This window comes from Chanodichthys erythropterus, chromosome 5, assembly GCF_024489055.1.
Source record: "Chanodichthys erythropterus isolate Z2021 chromosome 5, ASM2448905v1, whole genome shotgun sequence".
Lineage (NCBI taxonomy): Eukaryota > Metazoa > Chordata > Actinopteri > Cypriniformes > Xenocyprididae > Chanodichthys > Chanodichthys erythropterus.
This window is the reverse complement of record NC_090225.1, coordinates 17,952,688-17,967,930: the sequence shown is the minus strand read 5'-3', so window position 1 is coordinate 17,967,930 and position 15,243 is coordinate 17,952,688. Positions and strand designations below refer to the sequence as shown.

Genomic DNA, 15,243 nt, shown 5'->3' with positions numbered 1-15,243 from the left:
GTGTATCGAATCATGATTCAGATCGCGTGTCAAACCGCCAACGGCTGAAATCACGTGACTTTGGCGCTCCGAACAGCAGATTCGATACACCGATTCATTTGTGCTCCGAATCTTCCTGAAGCAGTGTTTTGAAATCGGCTATCACTAAATATGTCATTATTTTGTTTTTTTTTGGCGCTCCAGAAATATTCTCGTCGCTTTATAATATTAATCTTGAACCACTGTACTCACATGAACCGATTTAAATATGTTTTTAGTACCATTATGGATCTTGAGAGAGGAAGTGTCATTGCTCCCTATGGAGGCCTCACGGAGCCATTGGATTTCAACTAAAATATCTTAATTTGTGTTCTGAAGATTAACAAAGGTCTTATGGGTGTGGAACGGCATGAGGGTAAGCAATAAATGACAGAATTTAAATTTTTGGGTGAACTAACCCTTTAATCAATGGTATAATGTATGTTTTTCGTTCAAGCCAATCAATCTACATTATCGTATATATAACATATATACATTGTCTCTATAAACATCAACATTTTATATTTATCCACCATTTTTAATTTAATTATGTTTGTTTATTCTTTCCCTCATTAAAGTGAAATAGCGAGTCTTGTTCCTTTTGTTTTTTTTGTCCAATTTTCAAATACTCTTTGAATTAAAGGTACAATTTGTAAAATTTTTGCAGTAAAATATCCAAAAACCACTAGGCTAGTGTTATATATTTTGGCCAGCTGATTACTAACAATATCTCTAATGTTTTCAACTACTTGTAAATCATGAGAAAATTCCCATTCTAAACAGTGACACGGGGCAGTGCAGTCGCCTGTCAATGACGCAGTTACCTTTGTTACCGCCTTTACTGACGTAGAAACCACATGACAACAGTGCCGTGGACAAATGCGTAAGTAGAGTCTAGCGTCCAGCAAACCACTAGCTTGCTTCAAGCAGTTCCGTATTTACTTATTGCACGTTTTATGGTGGATTGTGTTACTTATTTATGGAACATAATTACTGTTTACCATCTGCCGCTGGTTCTGTCGACAAGGACAGCTCCCGTAAACTAATGACCGGAAAAGCGGAAGCGGCGCCGGCGACTGTGTCATAATAAAAGTCCCGCTGCTCGTGAGGCGTGTGTTGATCAATCGCTCCAGCTCCTCGTTCAGCTCCCACAACACTCGGTCCTGCTCTGCTTCATACTACAGTAACGTTAATAATCGCATAAACGAACATGAGTTCTTCCAGACTCCAATCCCTATTCTTTTGCACCGTCCGTTGAGATGGAGACCACATGTCCCAAGTTTCCACTCTAAAACTTTACGTCATCAAACTACGCCTTTGTTTTGAATAGGCTTCTAGCGGAAAAAATATCACAAATTGTACCTTTTAAGTCAAATTTTGTAATGTTGTGATTCATCTTTTAGCTGGCTGGCTTGGTTCATGGTTTAGAACTCTTTAACAGAGACTTAAAAAAAAAAAAAAAAAATCCTATGGGATAAATGAATGGTAAAAGTTCTTATGAAACCAAGGCCACTAAAAAAAACAGTTATCTGAATAACTGAATCACTCACAGAAATTCATTGGCTTTAACAGCTTTTTTTTATTCATATGGAACATTCTTTGATACTCTTTCATTTGGTTGAGTCTTCTTATAAAATGCAGAAAATACAGTTTTATATAAAAAGAAAGTGACTACAGATACAAAACTAAAACGTAGTACCAGGCTTGAATCAAAGCTTAGGAAAAAAAAAAGCAATTGGCTTGCAAAGCCTTCGTCACCTTCAAGCACTCACAAACTCACCGCTCAGTGTCAAAACAGTGCAATGACAACTTATTTAGGCAAAATGAACATCTCATTCACAGTGAGCTACCCAACATAGTAACTCAGCTTTCCACTTTTAATCAATACCTTTGGTCTCAAACATCAAAGGAGGATAGAAAACCATGGAGGCTACAGCTACAGAAAGAACACGAGCATCATTGCCGAGACAGACGATTAAAACTCCTCACTGACTTCATAACTTCAAGGTTTCCCCTTAAACGGTCAAATATTTTGATATAACTGGTCTAAATAGTTCAGAACGCTCAATATTTGGATTAGCCCAACAGCACTGCTACACAAATGTTTTCAAAGGCATAATGTCTGTGTTGGAATCTGCCTCCCAAAACCAGTTTTTCCAGCTAACACACTAGGAACCTAATTTACCAGCCACATCACGTTTGAAAGAAAATTAGCCTCCATTTACACAGGAACACTCTGATCTGGAGATCAACAGGGCCGAAAAGCCATCTGTGCCCAAGCTAAGACTCTATTAAAGGATGCCTAGCTGCTAATCCAAACCAAAGGTCAAGCAAACACAGTGGTCTGAAGAACGATCCACTTAAAGGAATCCACTATGACACTCTCTCTCTCTCACACAAACACACACACACAGTCTAGGGAATGCAGTGGAGCCGCTTTAGACAGTCTCACCACCACAGAAAAACAAATCTCAATCTCATCATGAACTTGACATAAGTGCTACACTAGCATGACAGTAACCTTACCTGATCTGCTACAATAAAATGCACATTAAAAGATTATTTTATGTAATAAGGCCTATACATAAGTTACTGTTAGTGGTGCAAGAGTTCTCTTACAGTGTTAAGATACAAAAACAATATAAAAGCACTATGGGAAAGAAAAAATTAAGGCAAAAAACAGACATATTTAAATGATATGGAAGGCTTATCAAGTGATACTTTTCAAACAAGCAATTACCATTGACCAAAACGTTCACTCATACTGGCCCTTAATTATTTTATGTAGAAATTCTATGACACACTCATACTGTTCTCTTTAAGGCATATGAAAACTACTCGAATCAACAAAGGCACCTACTGTAAATGTACAAGCTGGGTTCGATCTATATACAAAGGTATTTTAAGCCTTCATTTGATGAGTCTTTGCATAATGAACTTAATGTATTACTAGCATGTGGATGTATTCAGTTTATGCTTGTGGATCTATTGAGTTTCCGCAAATAATCATGCAAAATATCGAATGTGTCATTAAATGATGAAACAAAATGTCCGCCATACCCTGCTAGGTGCATGTTCACTTATTGATACAAAAAGACAACAAAGCAATTAGAATTTTCCTTCATTTTTCTGAATAGCATCATGCAGATACTCCAGATAATAAAATAAAAAAAAAGGACACTTAATAAAGACAAAAAAATAACAACTAAATATTAAAGCTTTGAAGTGTTAGCAGACTGCTCTGTGGCTGTCTTTTCCATTTTTTTGTGCACAATATAATCTTAAAAGAATAGTTCACCCAAACAAAAAAAAGAGGTTGTCAATTACATGATATTCGTGTCTGTCAAAACCCAGAAGACTTTCGTTTTCCTTTAAAACACAAATTAAGATATGTTTAATGAAATCTGAAAAATATCTCCACCTCCATTCCACCTAAATTTTGAGCTCGCAAAATAAATCCACATGAATCGAACGGTTAATCCAAGTCTTCTGAAGAGACAATCACTTTATAAGATGAACAGATTTAATTAAGGCTTTTAATCAGATATAAACACTGATCAACTAACATACAGTACAAGAAGTTCAAGCGTACTTGCTTGACAACCTCATTGGTTCTTGCTGAAGCTTAATCGGTTGTCCCATATCAAGGAAGTACGTTTCAGCTTCTGTTTACCATATTTGATGTGCTCCATGTATGTGCATATGGATTTATTTTACAATTTTTTAATTAACTTTTTGAAGCGTCACAGCTTTGGTGGAATGGACTTTCAAAAGAGCAAGTGAAATCTCTTAAGGTTTCATTAAAAACATCTTAATTTGTTTCAAAGTTGAGTGAACTTTCATTTTTGGGTCACCCATCCCTTTAAATATTTTAAAAGAATATTAAAAGTAAGAATTCGGGAGCAAAACCAGGCACAAATCAATATTCCCCGACCTTGAGTGCCAGCTTCATATCAGGAGGCAATCAGCCCCCAAAAAGCCAACAAAAAGCCTTAAATCTACAGGCATGTCACCCAGAGCTCGATAAGGCTATCAACTGGAGAATTTCCCCTGTGGCTTTGATCGTGACCTCTCTGTGAGGCAACAGACCCATTAACGTCTTTAATAGATTACCCTATTAATCCATAAAACCGTGAGGACTCACACATTAACGCCCTTTTAAAACTCTCTCTCACTTGCACACACACACACAAAGTGACATAGCTGACAGTACAAACTGATGTATCTCAAAAAAGTAAAGGGAGACAGCAGTCTAAAGGAAGTCTCTGCTGGAACTGGTTGTGCTCAACTCTGGGGGTCTGTGCTGTTGCTATGATGTGGACCGTCCTGTTCATTGATAGTGTGCAGATGGAGGCAGACTGGAGGTCGCTGATGCTCTCTGTGCTCCAGAGGCACGTCTGAGGCAGCCAGGCCCTGCTCCTCATCTCCGGGACCCAGAGGAGGGCTGCTGCCACGGGGATTGCAGCTATCACAGAAGTCCTGCTCCTCAAGCTCCCCTCCATCCATAAGCCCCACAAGCTCTTTCATCTCCTCCTCTTCCTCTCCGTCCCCAGGTCCCTGGCTGCACACGCATACCTCAATCCCAGAGTCGCCTGTAAAGCGCCGGTGACGCCCTGGAGACTTGTCTTTGCTTTCGGGAGAACAGTCTTCTCCAGGTTCGGTCAGGTCCTCACTGGAGCTGCCTTGTTTGACTGGGCTGTGTGAGGTAGCGCACGCCACCTGCTGGAGCTGCCCGTCCTCCTCTAGGCTGAGGTACTGTGGTTTGTGGGCATTTCTGGCAGGGCGGTGTGTGGTGGGAGAATGTGCCTGCTCTACACAGGGTCCCGGGGAACAGTTCTCAGTTGCTGATGGGGCAGCGGGGCTGGACTGCAATGGAGGACCGAGCTCATCTGGTTGTTCAGAGCACAGGGGGTCAGTGCTGGTGGACTGGGCTGGCTGGGAGGCACTGTATGGAGGCGGGGGCGTCGGAGGTCTGTTCTCGACTTCCTCGTATGCGGGTAAGAGGTAGCCAGGCAGGAACCCTGGAGAAGAGGAAGAGAAGATGATTTTGGCGGCATTTGTTGACTGACCACTAAAGCACACATTTCTTTCAGTGATCTACTAATTCTATAATAAAACTGATTATTTTCCCAGTTCAGATTCAGATTTAAAAGGTTAGTTCACCCAAAAATGAATTTTAATTACTCACTCATCTAAATCAGTTCATGTGAGTACAGTGGTTCAATATTAAGATTAGAAAGTGACGAAAATATTTTTGGTGCGCCAAAAAAAACAAAATAACGACTTATTTAGTGATGGCCGATTTCAAAACACTGCTTCAGGAAGCTTCAAAGCGTTTGATTCGACACAGAAGAATCATAACGTGTTTTGAAATCGGCAATCACTATATAAGTCATTATTTTGTTTTTTTGGCGCACCAAAAATATTCTCGTCACTTTATAATATTAAAGGTGCCCTAGATTCAAAAATTGAATTTACGTCGGCATAGTTAAACAACAAGAGTTCAGTACATGGAAATGACATACAGCGAGTCTCAAACTCCATTGTTTCCTCCTTCTTATATAAATCTCATTTGTTTAAAAGACCTCCGAAGAACAGGCGAATCTCAACATAACACAGACTGTTACATAACAGTCGGGGTGTACGCCCCCAATATTTGCATATGCCAGCCCATAATCGAGGCATTACACAAGGGCAGCCAGTATTAACGTCTGGATCTGTGCACAGCTGAATCATCAGAATAGGTAAGCAAGCAAGGACAATAGAAAAAATTGGCAGATGGCGCAATAATAACTGACATGATCCATTATAACATGATATTTTTAGTGATTATTTTTAGTGATATTTGTAAATTGTCTTTCTAAATGTTTCGTTAGCATGTTGCTAATGTACTGTTAAATGTGGTTAAAGTTGCCATCGTTTATTACTGTATTCACGGAGACAAGAGAGCCGTTGTTATTTTCATTTTTAAACACTTGCAGTCTGTATAATTCATAAACAACTTCATTCTTTATAAATCTCTCCAACAGTGTAGCATTAGCCGTTAGCCATGGAGCACAGCCTCAAACTCATTCAGAATCAATGTAAACATCCAAATAAACACTGTACTTACACGATTAGACATGCTGCATGACGAACACTTTGTGAAAATCCATTTTGAGGGTTATATTAGCCGTTTGAACTTTTTTATGTTGTTTTAAGCAAGCGCGAGCTCCGGGGGTGGGGAGCACGAGAATTAAAGGGCCACAAACCCTGAATTGGCTCATTTCTAACTATGCCTAAAAAGTGGCAGTTAAAAAAATTAATTTAAAAAAAATCTATGGGGTATTTTGAGCTGAAACTTCACAGACACATTCAGGGGACACCTTAGACTTATATTACATCTTTTTAAAAAAAAGTTGAACGAAGGTCTTACGGGTGTGGAACGGCATGAGGGTGAGTGATAAATGACATTTTCATTTTTGGGTGAACTAACCCTTTAAGGGCTCCCTGCTAGGCTTGCTTCGGTAGTTGTTTAACAGTGTTACATGGTGTTCAGCCATACACCGATACATTACTTGGCCACCGTGGCTCCTCCCCCACTGTTTGTTTTGCTTTTTTATTGAAAAATGAATTTGGTGCGCAACTGACCCTGGGAATCATTGACAAATACTTTATTTTGTAAATGTGTGGTCAGTATCTCCACTCCCTACACAAAAAATACACAGTAAAATACCATTTTCCAGAAAGTAACCTTTAGGATGCTTTTGCAAAAACAACAAATATTACCCAGAATGCATTGTTTTTACAGTATATTACTTCTGTATATTACAGTGCATGCTGGTAAATATTATTTGTAATTTTTGAGAAAGTAGCCTTTCTTAAAATGACAAATATTACTCAGAATGCATTGTTTTTATGGTATATTACTGTTTAAATAGAAAAGTATTTTACTGTGTACATTTTTTAAGTTTTTTAAAGTTTTTTTTAGTGTATAAAAAAAGCATGTGTGATCGTGAATTCGAAAGCGAAAAGTAAGCGCACATTCAAAAGCGATTTCAATACCCCGCACATATATAGCTAGCAAATATTAACATTGGATTTAGATGCAGACAGGACAAGCAACTTTAAATGGATTTTAAACTATGCTGTGCTATATCCAGTTGGTAATTTTACTGTGTGCTGTATGTAAAACAAGTGTTAAATGGTCTTTATTTGAGAAAATAGGATTCATAGAGCGCATCGTCTTACCAGTGCACTGTTGATTACAGTATTTAATTCCTCTTTATTCATGTTTTTTTCTTTGTGAAAAATACTATAATAGCATTAGAGAAGCAATAAGTTGCTATCTAAAGTTTAAATCTGTTTATTTTACAGGTTTATTTATTTTTGATTTCATATTGTATTATATTGATTAGAGTAAGAATGACAGGGGAATGAAGCGGGTACTGACTGAAGTAGAAGGGTAGAGAGGTGTAGTTATGGGCTTCTCTGTAAGCGATAAGGTTGATCTCATGCTGCCGCTGCTGTTGCTGTAGTCTGTGTTTGGCTCGACGGTGGTGACACACACAACAGCTGCCCAGCATGGTGATGAGCGTTAGGACCAACCAAAACCCTGGTGAAAGAACACACATAATACAGTACTTTTAATGAGTGATGAGAACATCACGTTCGAACCAGGCACTACACACCATAAATAACAACTCTTCCATGTTAATTTGAGTTGTTGTCAACAGTGCTGCCTGAGAAGACAAGAAACATTATCATCAATGTTGAAATTTTAATATTTTTGTGGAAATCATAATACTTTTTTTCAGGATTATCTGATGAATAGAAAGTCCATTTTGATCAATTTTAAGCATCTTTGCCAAATGAAAGTCTATAAAATCTATAAAATACTACCATAGTGGTACAAAAAAATTTCTTATTTCTCCAAAAACAACCTAACAATCTGGCACCAGATCCCAGGAGAAGAATGTACTGGACATTAGGGTGGGACGCTCATCAGCCAATGGTAAGAGTCGTGCAGGTCAATGTCATGTGAAATCCAAGTGTGTAAAAATTTGCCCCAAATAAAGCAGAGACCTTTTCTGGTAGATAGGGGGTGGGGGGTGTCTACTTGTCCTAATAGAGAAATTTAAGGCAGCTGTTTACAGGATCGGGTCTGATCCGGTTACACTAGATTTGTGTCTGTCCGAGTCGCATGTATTTGGCATGATGTACAAAACCCAAAGTGCAGCCCCTTGACTCAGCAGATGATGTGCTGCAATTACCGTGGAGATGAGGTTCGTCCTCAGTTATTAAAATAGATGGTACACCAGAGGGAGAGGGGTAATTTGATGACACAGGAACACTGCCAACGGGCGTGAATAGGGCAGAACAACAACTAGATCAGGGCCAGCCAATGACACAAAATCAGACCCATAATTAAAAACTGAGAAAGATGCTTAAGAAGATTTCTTTAGGACAAAAAAAGCTGGCATATCTATTGTACTCTAAGGTCAATTACATTTGTGCTTGAACTTACTGCAGATCTGTGGTTCCAGTAAGCTGTGTGATTGAACACCTAAATCTCATTTCTATTTACAGTAACAAAAACAATTACGGTGTCAAACATGAGCCACAACTTGGATGTCTTTTCCCAAGGCATGTAGCCTCTCGTCCAACCCATTGCTGGCATCATAAGCTTGGGCTGCTTACTGCAAACAACTTGAGAACAAATGCAGGTGGCATGTTACACCCCTAAATGCTATTACAACTGTTTTCAATGCTGAATCATTTCAAAGTACCATTTATTTATTTATTTATTTATTCTTATACATGGTAATTGTTTTTATGCCATTGTTTTTTTTTTTTTAGGTGTCTGCCTGTAGCAGATTATATTTAATATGTACATTATGCACATTATGTTTTATATTTAATGCATGATGCTTCTTATGTATATTGTTTTATGTTACACTATGTGATGGAATTGCGACCATATCCAGGCCAATAAGTGTGTTGCATACAGACCTGAAGTAACTAAATACTACTGGAGGATGTTTCAGACACTATAGCGAACTGACCTGAGCATGTTTAGGCAGCAGGGACTCAGATACTTACACCACACCTCGTAGTAATAGCTGCAACACTGAGATTCTCCACAGCAGTGGCCTGAATCACAGAAGTAGCTCTGGTTGTTCACCCCTGGACAAACCAGTCGGTTCTGCAAAAACAAAAAGAAAATATAAGCATGTAATCAGCACAAATATCAGAAGAGCTTTGTGCACCATTTTTTTTTTTTTTTATGGCACATGAAGAATAAAACAAAACAAAAAAAATTTCAATGCAAAATATGGCTAAAAGAATAAAATATGTTACAGTTCTTAATTCTTTTGAACATATCTTGCATAGCGATCTGCCTCTGAATTGTATTGAAGTGCTTTTTATTATCACCTGTATGTAAAGACAGCCTGACGTCACTGTTATAAGTAAATAAATGTTCCCAACACAGTGACATCAGGCTGTTTTTACATACAGACAAATAAAATGCACATAAATACAATTGAGAGGCAGATCACTATGCAAACCCTTGAGTGTTCAGACTATATTGTACGCAAGGCAAATCAAGTTACATTCGCTAATTTAATTAATAAAATGCTGATTCCTGTGTTCTCGTTTTACCTGTCTAAACCCCAGGAGAAAAGGCATGATAGGCGTCTGATAGGAAAATCAACACAGCAGAGACAGAGTTTTGTTACACACAAGGCTGCAAAGATCAAGAGAGAGACAGAGGGAAGGTCGGGCTTGGGCCACCCACCGCCCACACATGGTACAGTGCGACATGAACTGCCCCCTTTATTAGCCAGAGAGTCTCGATTTAAACACACATACATACACAGCCTCCCTCATGGCATTTCAGACCCAGAGAGAGCTGCCAGGGAATGCAAGTAAACAGGATGAACAGACAAGTGGTCTGTGCCTCACTCCCTCTCACATACACAAAGACACTAATGACAACTGCTAGCCTGACAGTTGTCTCAAGCTTTGTGCTACAGTAGGAATAAATGATAGTGAAAATGAAATGAACAATAGTCTTTACTCAAGTGTAGAAATTCCATCGGTATTGACACTGTTGAGATAATGATTAACAATAACAAGCAGCAGAAAGCTAAAGTCTGCGTATTCAGTGCTGCAAACCTGTGCAAGCCAAGGACGGACATAGTGCCAAAAGGTTTATAGAAAAGGAGATGGCAACTGTCAGCAAACAGCTGAGCTGAAGGTTAATGAGTTAATTATTACACATTTATAATCTCACAGAGAGCAACGGTATGGTTCCAGATTACCATCATTATTTTTTTTAGTGATAATTTGTAAAGCTTTCAACCAAATGGACCATAATTGATGCAGACACTTCCATTGAATGCAGATCCAATTCCAGATATAAGATCCCTGGGAATCAAATACATAACCTTGGTGTTGTTAGCACTAATGCTCTACAGACACACATATGTTTGAGATGAGTTTGTATGGGTTAATCCACATTATGGCACATATGATGTTTACAGAGTTTCTTGATTTAAACCTGTAAGATATTTTGCAAAATGTTGGTAACCAAACCGTTTTGGTGACCACTGACTTTCATTGCATGGATACAAAAACAGAAGTTTCTCAATATATAAATTTTGTGTTTTGCAGAATAAACAAAGTCATAGATGTTTGGAACAAAATAAGGGTGAGTAAATTATGACAATTTTCATTTTTGGGTGAAGTATCCCTTCATGTTTCTTTTCTACCAATTTATGGTTCAATCTTTAGACTTTTTTTTTTTTTTTTTTTAAATCCTTATGTAGAAAATGAATGGGAAAACAAATGTGGAACAATGTCATTGAAAATGTGGGACGTCACTTTTGTGCTCTACTGTGCATGTTATTCCACAGGAAAAATACGTTTTCATAATCTTTCATAAATGTGTAAAATGTGCAAAATGCACGTCTGCTAAATCAATCCTCTTTTAACGTTTGGTGTTTTATCCATCCCTGACATGTACACAACTGTTCAAAACTTTTTTTTTTTTGTGGGGTAGAAACGAATACTTTTATTGAGCAAGGACGACAACTAAATACATTTATAATACAAAGGATACAAAAGATTTCTATTTCAAATAAAAGCTGTTTATTTGAACATTCTATTCAAAGAATCCTGAAAAAGAAAATATCATGTGACATTGAAGACTGGAGAGTAATGGCTGCTAAAATTCATCTTTGCCATTACAGGAATAAATTACATTTTAAAATAAACTGAAATATAAAACCGTTATTTTAAATTGTAATAATATTTCACAATATTACTGTTTTTATTGTATTTTTGATCAAATAAATGCAGCCTTGGTGAACATAAGAGACTTAAGAGATTAAAAATCGTACCGATCCAAATTTTGAACAGTACCGTGTAATTTAAAATGGGGGTCTCTTGTAAAAAAAAGGTTGCAATGTAGAGACTGCTTTTCATTGTCCAATATCAATCAATCAAGTCCCACTCTAAATTTTCACTCAACAAAAGTTGCAAACCACATTTCACAGGCAAGGCATAAAGCATGTGGTTTCTGTCATGTTAGCAGATCTGAGATCAGCCTATCTTTCAGGCACCTACATTCCCTCAGAGATAACACCTGTGGAGAGCAAACAGCTCACTCCCTGCTTGTTCATTCCCTGACCTTGATCTACCACCTGTCACAACAGAGAGAAGAAGAGCATCTTCATACATACATGCCTTTCACAGTCAAGGCCAGAATGAGAACACAGTCAAAACAGCCTCAGCCCATCACCAGTGAAATCTTTTAAATATGTGCTTTTTTTCCAGACAGCCAACATTAAAGTGTCAATCACAGTCGACTGTACAATTCGAACTGTCATTAAACAATTCGTTTATTGCAGAGCGATCACAACCCTAACACAGAAAAAACCTGGCCCTGCCTGAAAAATCCCCTATTGTACAACCTTACTTCAGCAGCAGCAGTAATAATAGACAAGCCTTTTTAATTATTTACCCATCACTCATAAAGAATAACATTAGACAAAGCTTTATGAATCATTCATCTGGCTGTGTATTTACATGTAATCTCAGCAAGATTGAAATGGAACAAACTGTCCCTAGTATTTTATCCTATTTACAGATGTTTTTGAATTTGTCTAAATGGGAATCTAAAAGAAGGTAATTAGGTAGCAAATTGTTGACTTTAATAAAGACTTTTAAAACTTGATCACTTACTCAAAAGCAGACAAGGCCATTCACTAACAACTAAAATGCTTTCCTTTTTGTCATTTCTTTAACAGGCGCCAATTTGAGATTAGGGAAATAAAATTTTGCAGTCAAAATATTTATATACATAAAATTGTTTGGTAAATGTACTTCTGGTGTTCATGTTGTATTGCAAAACACTTTTGTGCCTATTGTTTAGGGACAGCTTTGTGTAAGTTTAAGGACAGGTTTCATGTTATGGTTAGGTTTGAGGGTGGTTTAGGGTTTAATTATAGATAACTAGAGAAATTAGTTGTAATTACATGCTGGTACTTTCTAAATATAAATATGTTGTAAAGACATGTATGTACACAATAAGTGCATTGTATCAAATTATTGGTGTATAGCGGACATTTAATATATTAAAAACACTTAAAATACAGTGGGTCCAAAATTCATAACATCTTATATTACTATACACAATCTAGATTTTTTTTTTTTTTTTACAGGATTTAACACCAAAACAGTTTACATCTAAAAGTCATGATGTCTAATGACTTGACACTTACAGTTCATAGATCACAATGAATATGTATTCCTCCACATTCAGTAAAGTTAACTTTCAAAGCCATATAAAGAACATAGCTAAAGCTGTTCAGATCAGACCTCCAGGGAGTCAACTTCATAACCTTTGTGTTTAATAAAAACTAACGTTAATTCATTTCATTTAGAAAAGGACGAAAAAGATCAATTATGAACCTTGTAAAATATGTTTGTGTCATGTCAGACACGAAAGTCTAAGTAATCTTTGCTGTCACCGCTGTGAACACAAGCACACAGGCTGTGCTGCAAAACCTAATGAGCTGACTAATTAGACAGCATTCTGGGCACCATTACAACATTTGACGCACTTAAGAACCTCACAATGCTGTCTAACTAGGCAGCTCGCTAGGTTTTGAGACGCAGCCACAGTCTACCGGCTAGGCTAATGATGCTAATAGTGTCTTTACCTCGGTCAACGCTGCCTCCACTGACACCGAGCCGACCGGTCCAATAACCGCGTTACTTACAAACAACCCCATTCCCAGTTTTATATATCCAACCCCCCACATTCCGCCCTTTCCCGTGGCTTTCGACACATCTGCGACACGGCAGGACATTCAGCTAGCCTGCGCGCTAGCTTCAGTTACGTCTCTTTCTTCTTTCTTTCAACTCTCTCACAAACTCCGAAAGTCTCCTCAAGGCCCGCCCCCTTCTGCTGTTGGTCAGTTTAAGCGAACACTTCCTGGTTTGACAGTTAAACGTAGCAACGATTGGTTGATTAATCTGTCGTTTAACAAGAACTAAACAGACGGTAGGGCGTGACTTTGTTGTTCTTTACCAGCTGAGATCAAGAAATCAGCTGACTTTTGATTTAAAGGGGCAGGAAATGACATATTTCCCTATGCAAAAAAGAAAGCAAGCAGATAGATAGACTGTTACATTAATTTGCTAATACTTTTAAATTAATCTATTAATACTTATATTAATAAATGTATATGAGTATTAATATTAATAATTTAATTTCAGTATACTGACTGAAGTTTAACCACATATTTTTTTGGAGGATACAATCCTACATATAAAATATTAAGAATACAAAAAAAGAGCCCTGGACAATTTATAAATTAATAAAAGGGTGGAACATAAAAACAAATAGCTGGATTTTAGTTCCTAAGTGTCTCTCTAAAGTCAATCTTTTCATTTTAATATCCTCTTTGCATGTCTGTGTACAAAAGCCTTACTAGCCAGTCTGGCAACATTTCAGGCAAGCAAAATAGCCTAAACCTATGAATTTCCGTTTTTTTCCCCCAACTGCTCCACCAAGTGCCAATCCATACACGCAGGGTACATCTATAAAGAAATGTCACCAAATGAAGGCATTTTATTAGGATATTAGGATATCTACAGGCCTTGATGCCTTCCTACCTTCAGATTCTGCCCGAGAATGCAGCATGGTTCAGGTTTCGGACACAGCGAGAGTATCATCAAGAAAGTGACAATGACTGATTCCTGCAAAATCAATGTAATCTCTCAAGTAAACTTGTTTGTTTTGTGCTAAATGTTATTTTGACAGCCAAGGGCTCTTACATACTTGCTTTATTTCTGCGACATATCTTTCCGACTTGGGACTGCAGCTTCTTAGGTGAGACTCTTTGAACTGAGCCAAGTTAAAAGGAACAAAAGCAAACAAATCACATTGTTCTTTCAGGAATTTTTCTTGTTCACTGGCTTTCATTTCTCTCTTTTTTAGGCACTTCTCTCATTCAGAACAGTGAAGTCAATGGATCCTTACATCCCAGCTTGACAAGTTAGGAGGATACAAGCTAATCCCCTTAATCTGTCTATTCTCCCGTGCAGTGCCAAAGGGGGAGAGGTACCCAGCACAAGTAATCCTATAGAAAAAACAATAGGATTAGACCCCAGCTCTTGGAGTGACAATCAGATATCTACTGACTGATTTGCAAAGTAGGGTCGAGTTTCTTCAAATTAGCTTTTTTTCCCTCCTCTAGGGAAAAGGTGCCTTTCATTAACTGCTGGTGGGATTCCTTTAGGACAGATGCTGGAGGTCCGCATGAAAGGCATGTATTCTTCGCTTCCAGCACACAGGTCCTGGGCTTCTCCCACAGCAGAGGCTGAGAGGTGGGGACGCACCATTTGCCTGGGCAACCCCTCCACCCCTTTACCCTCTGTCAACCCCTTTATGATTCGAACTCTAATGCCTTTAAAAAGTGTTTGACAGATGGATCAGATTCCACTGAGGATACATGTAGCAGATCAACAAGATCTAATGATGAGGTTAATGTGAGATATGCTGCCTGTTCTTTTCATTTGTTTGCAGCCATGCCACGTTTTTTGTTTTTTTCTTCTGTAACACTTAATGAGATTAATGTTTTGGGCAGTTTTTGCTCATTCATATATATATATATATATATATATATATATATATATATATATATATATATATATATAATTTATTTATTTATT

The 15,243-nt window shown here is 37.8% G+C and overlaps 1 protein-coding gene across 3 annotated transcripts; it reads right to left on the bottom strand.

Annotated features, from left to right (window-relative positions):
* Window positions 1-1,565: 1,565 nt before the first annotated feature.
* wbp1la (WW domain binding protein 1-like a) lies at window positions 1,566-13,423 on the bottom strand. Of its 3 annotated transcripts, none has more exons than XM_067386360.1 (4): window positions 13,227-13,423; window positions 9,100-9,202; window positions 7,451-7,612; window positions 1,566-5,039 (listed from the first exon to the last, which is right to left on the bottom strand). In XM_067386360.1, the coding sequence occupies exons 1-4, from the start codon at window positions 13,374-13,376 to the stop codon at window positions 4,303-4,305; spliced, it is 1,152 nt and encodes a 383-aa protein (XP_067242461.1). In that variant the 5' UTR covers window positions 13,377-13,423; the 3' UTR covers window positions 1,566-4,302. The 3 variants fall into 3 exon arrangements, with proteins under 3 accessions (XP_067242461.1, XP_067242462.1, XP_067242463.1); XM_067386361.1 differs by lacking the exon at window positions 13,227-13,423 and adding an exon at window positions 9,661-10,504; XM_067386362.1 differs by lacking the exons at window positions 9,100-9,202; window positions 13,227-13,423 and adding an exon at window positions 7,805-9,093.
* Between the last annotated feature and the right edge of the window lie 1,820 nt (window positions 13,424-15,243).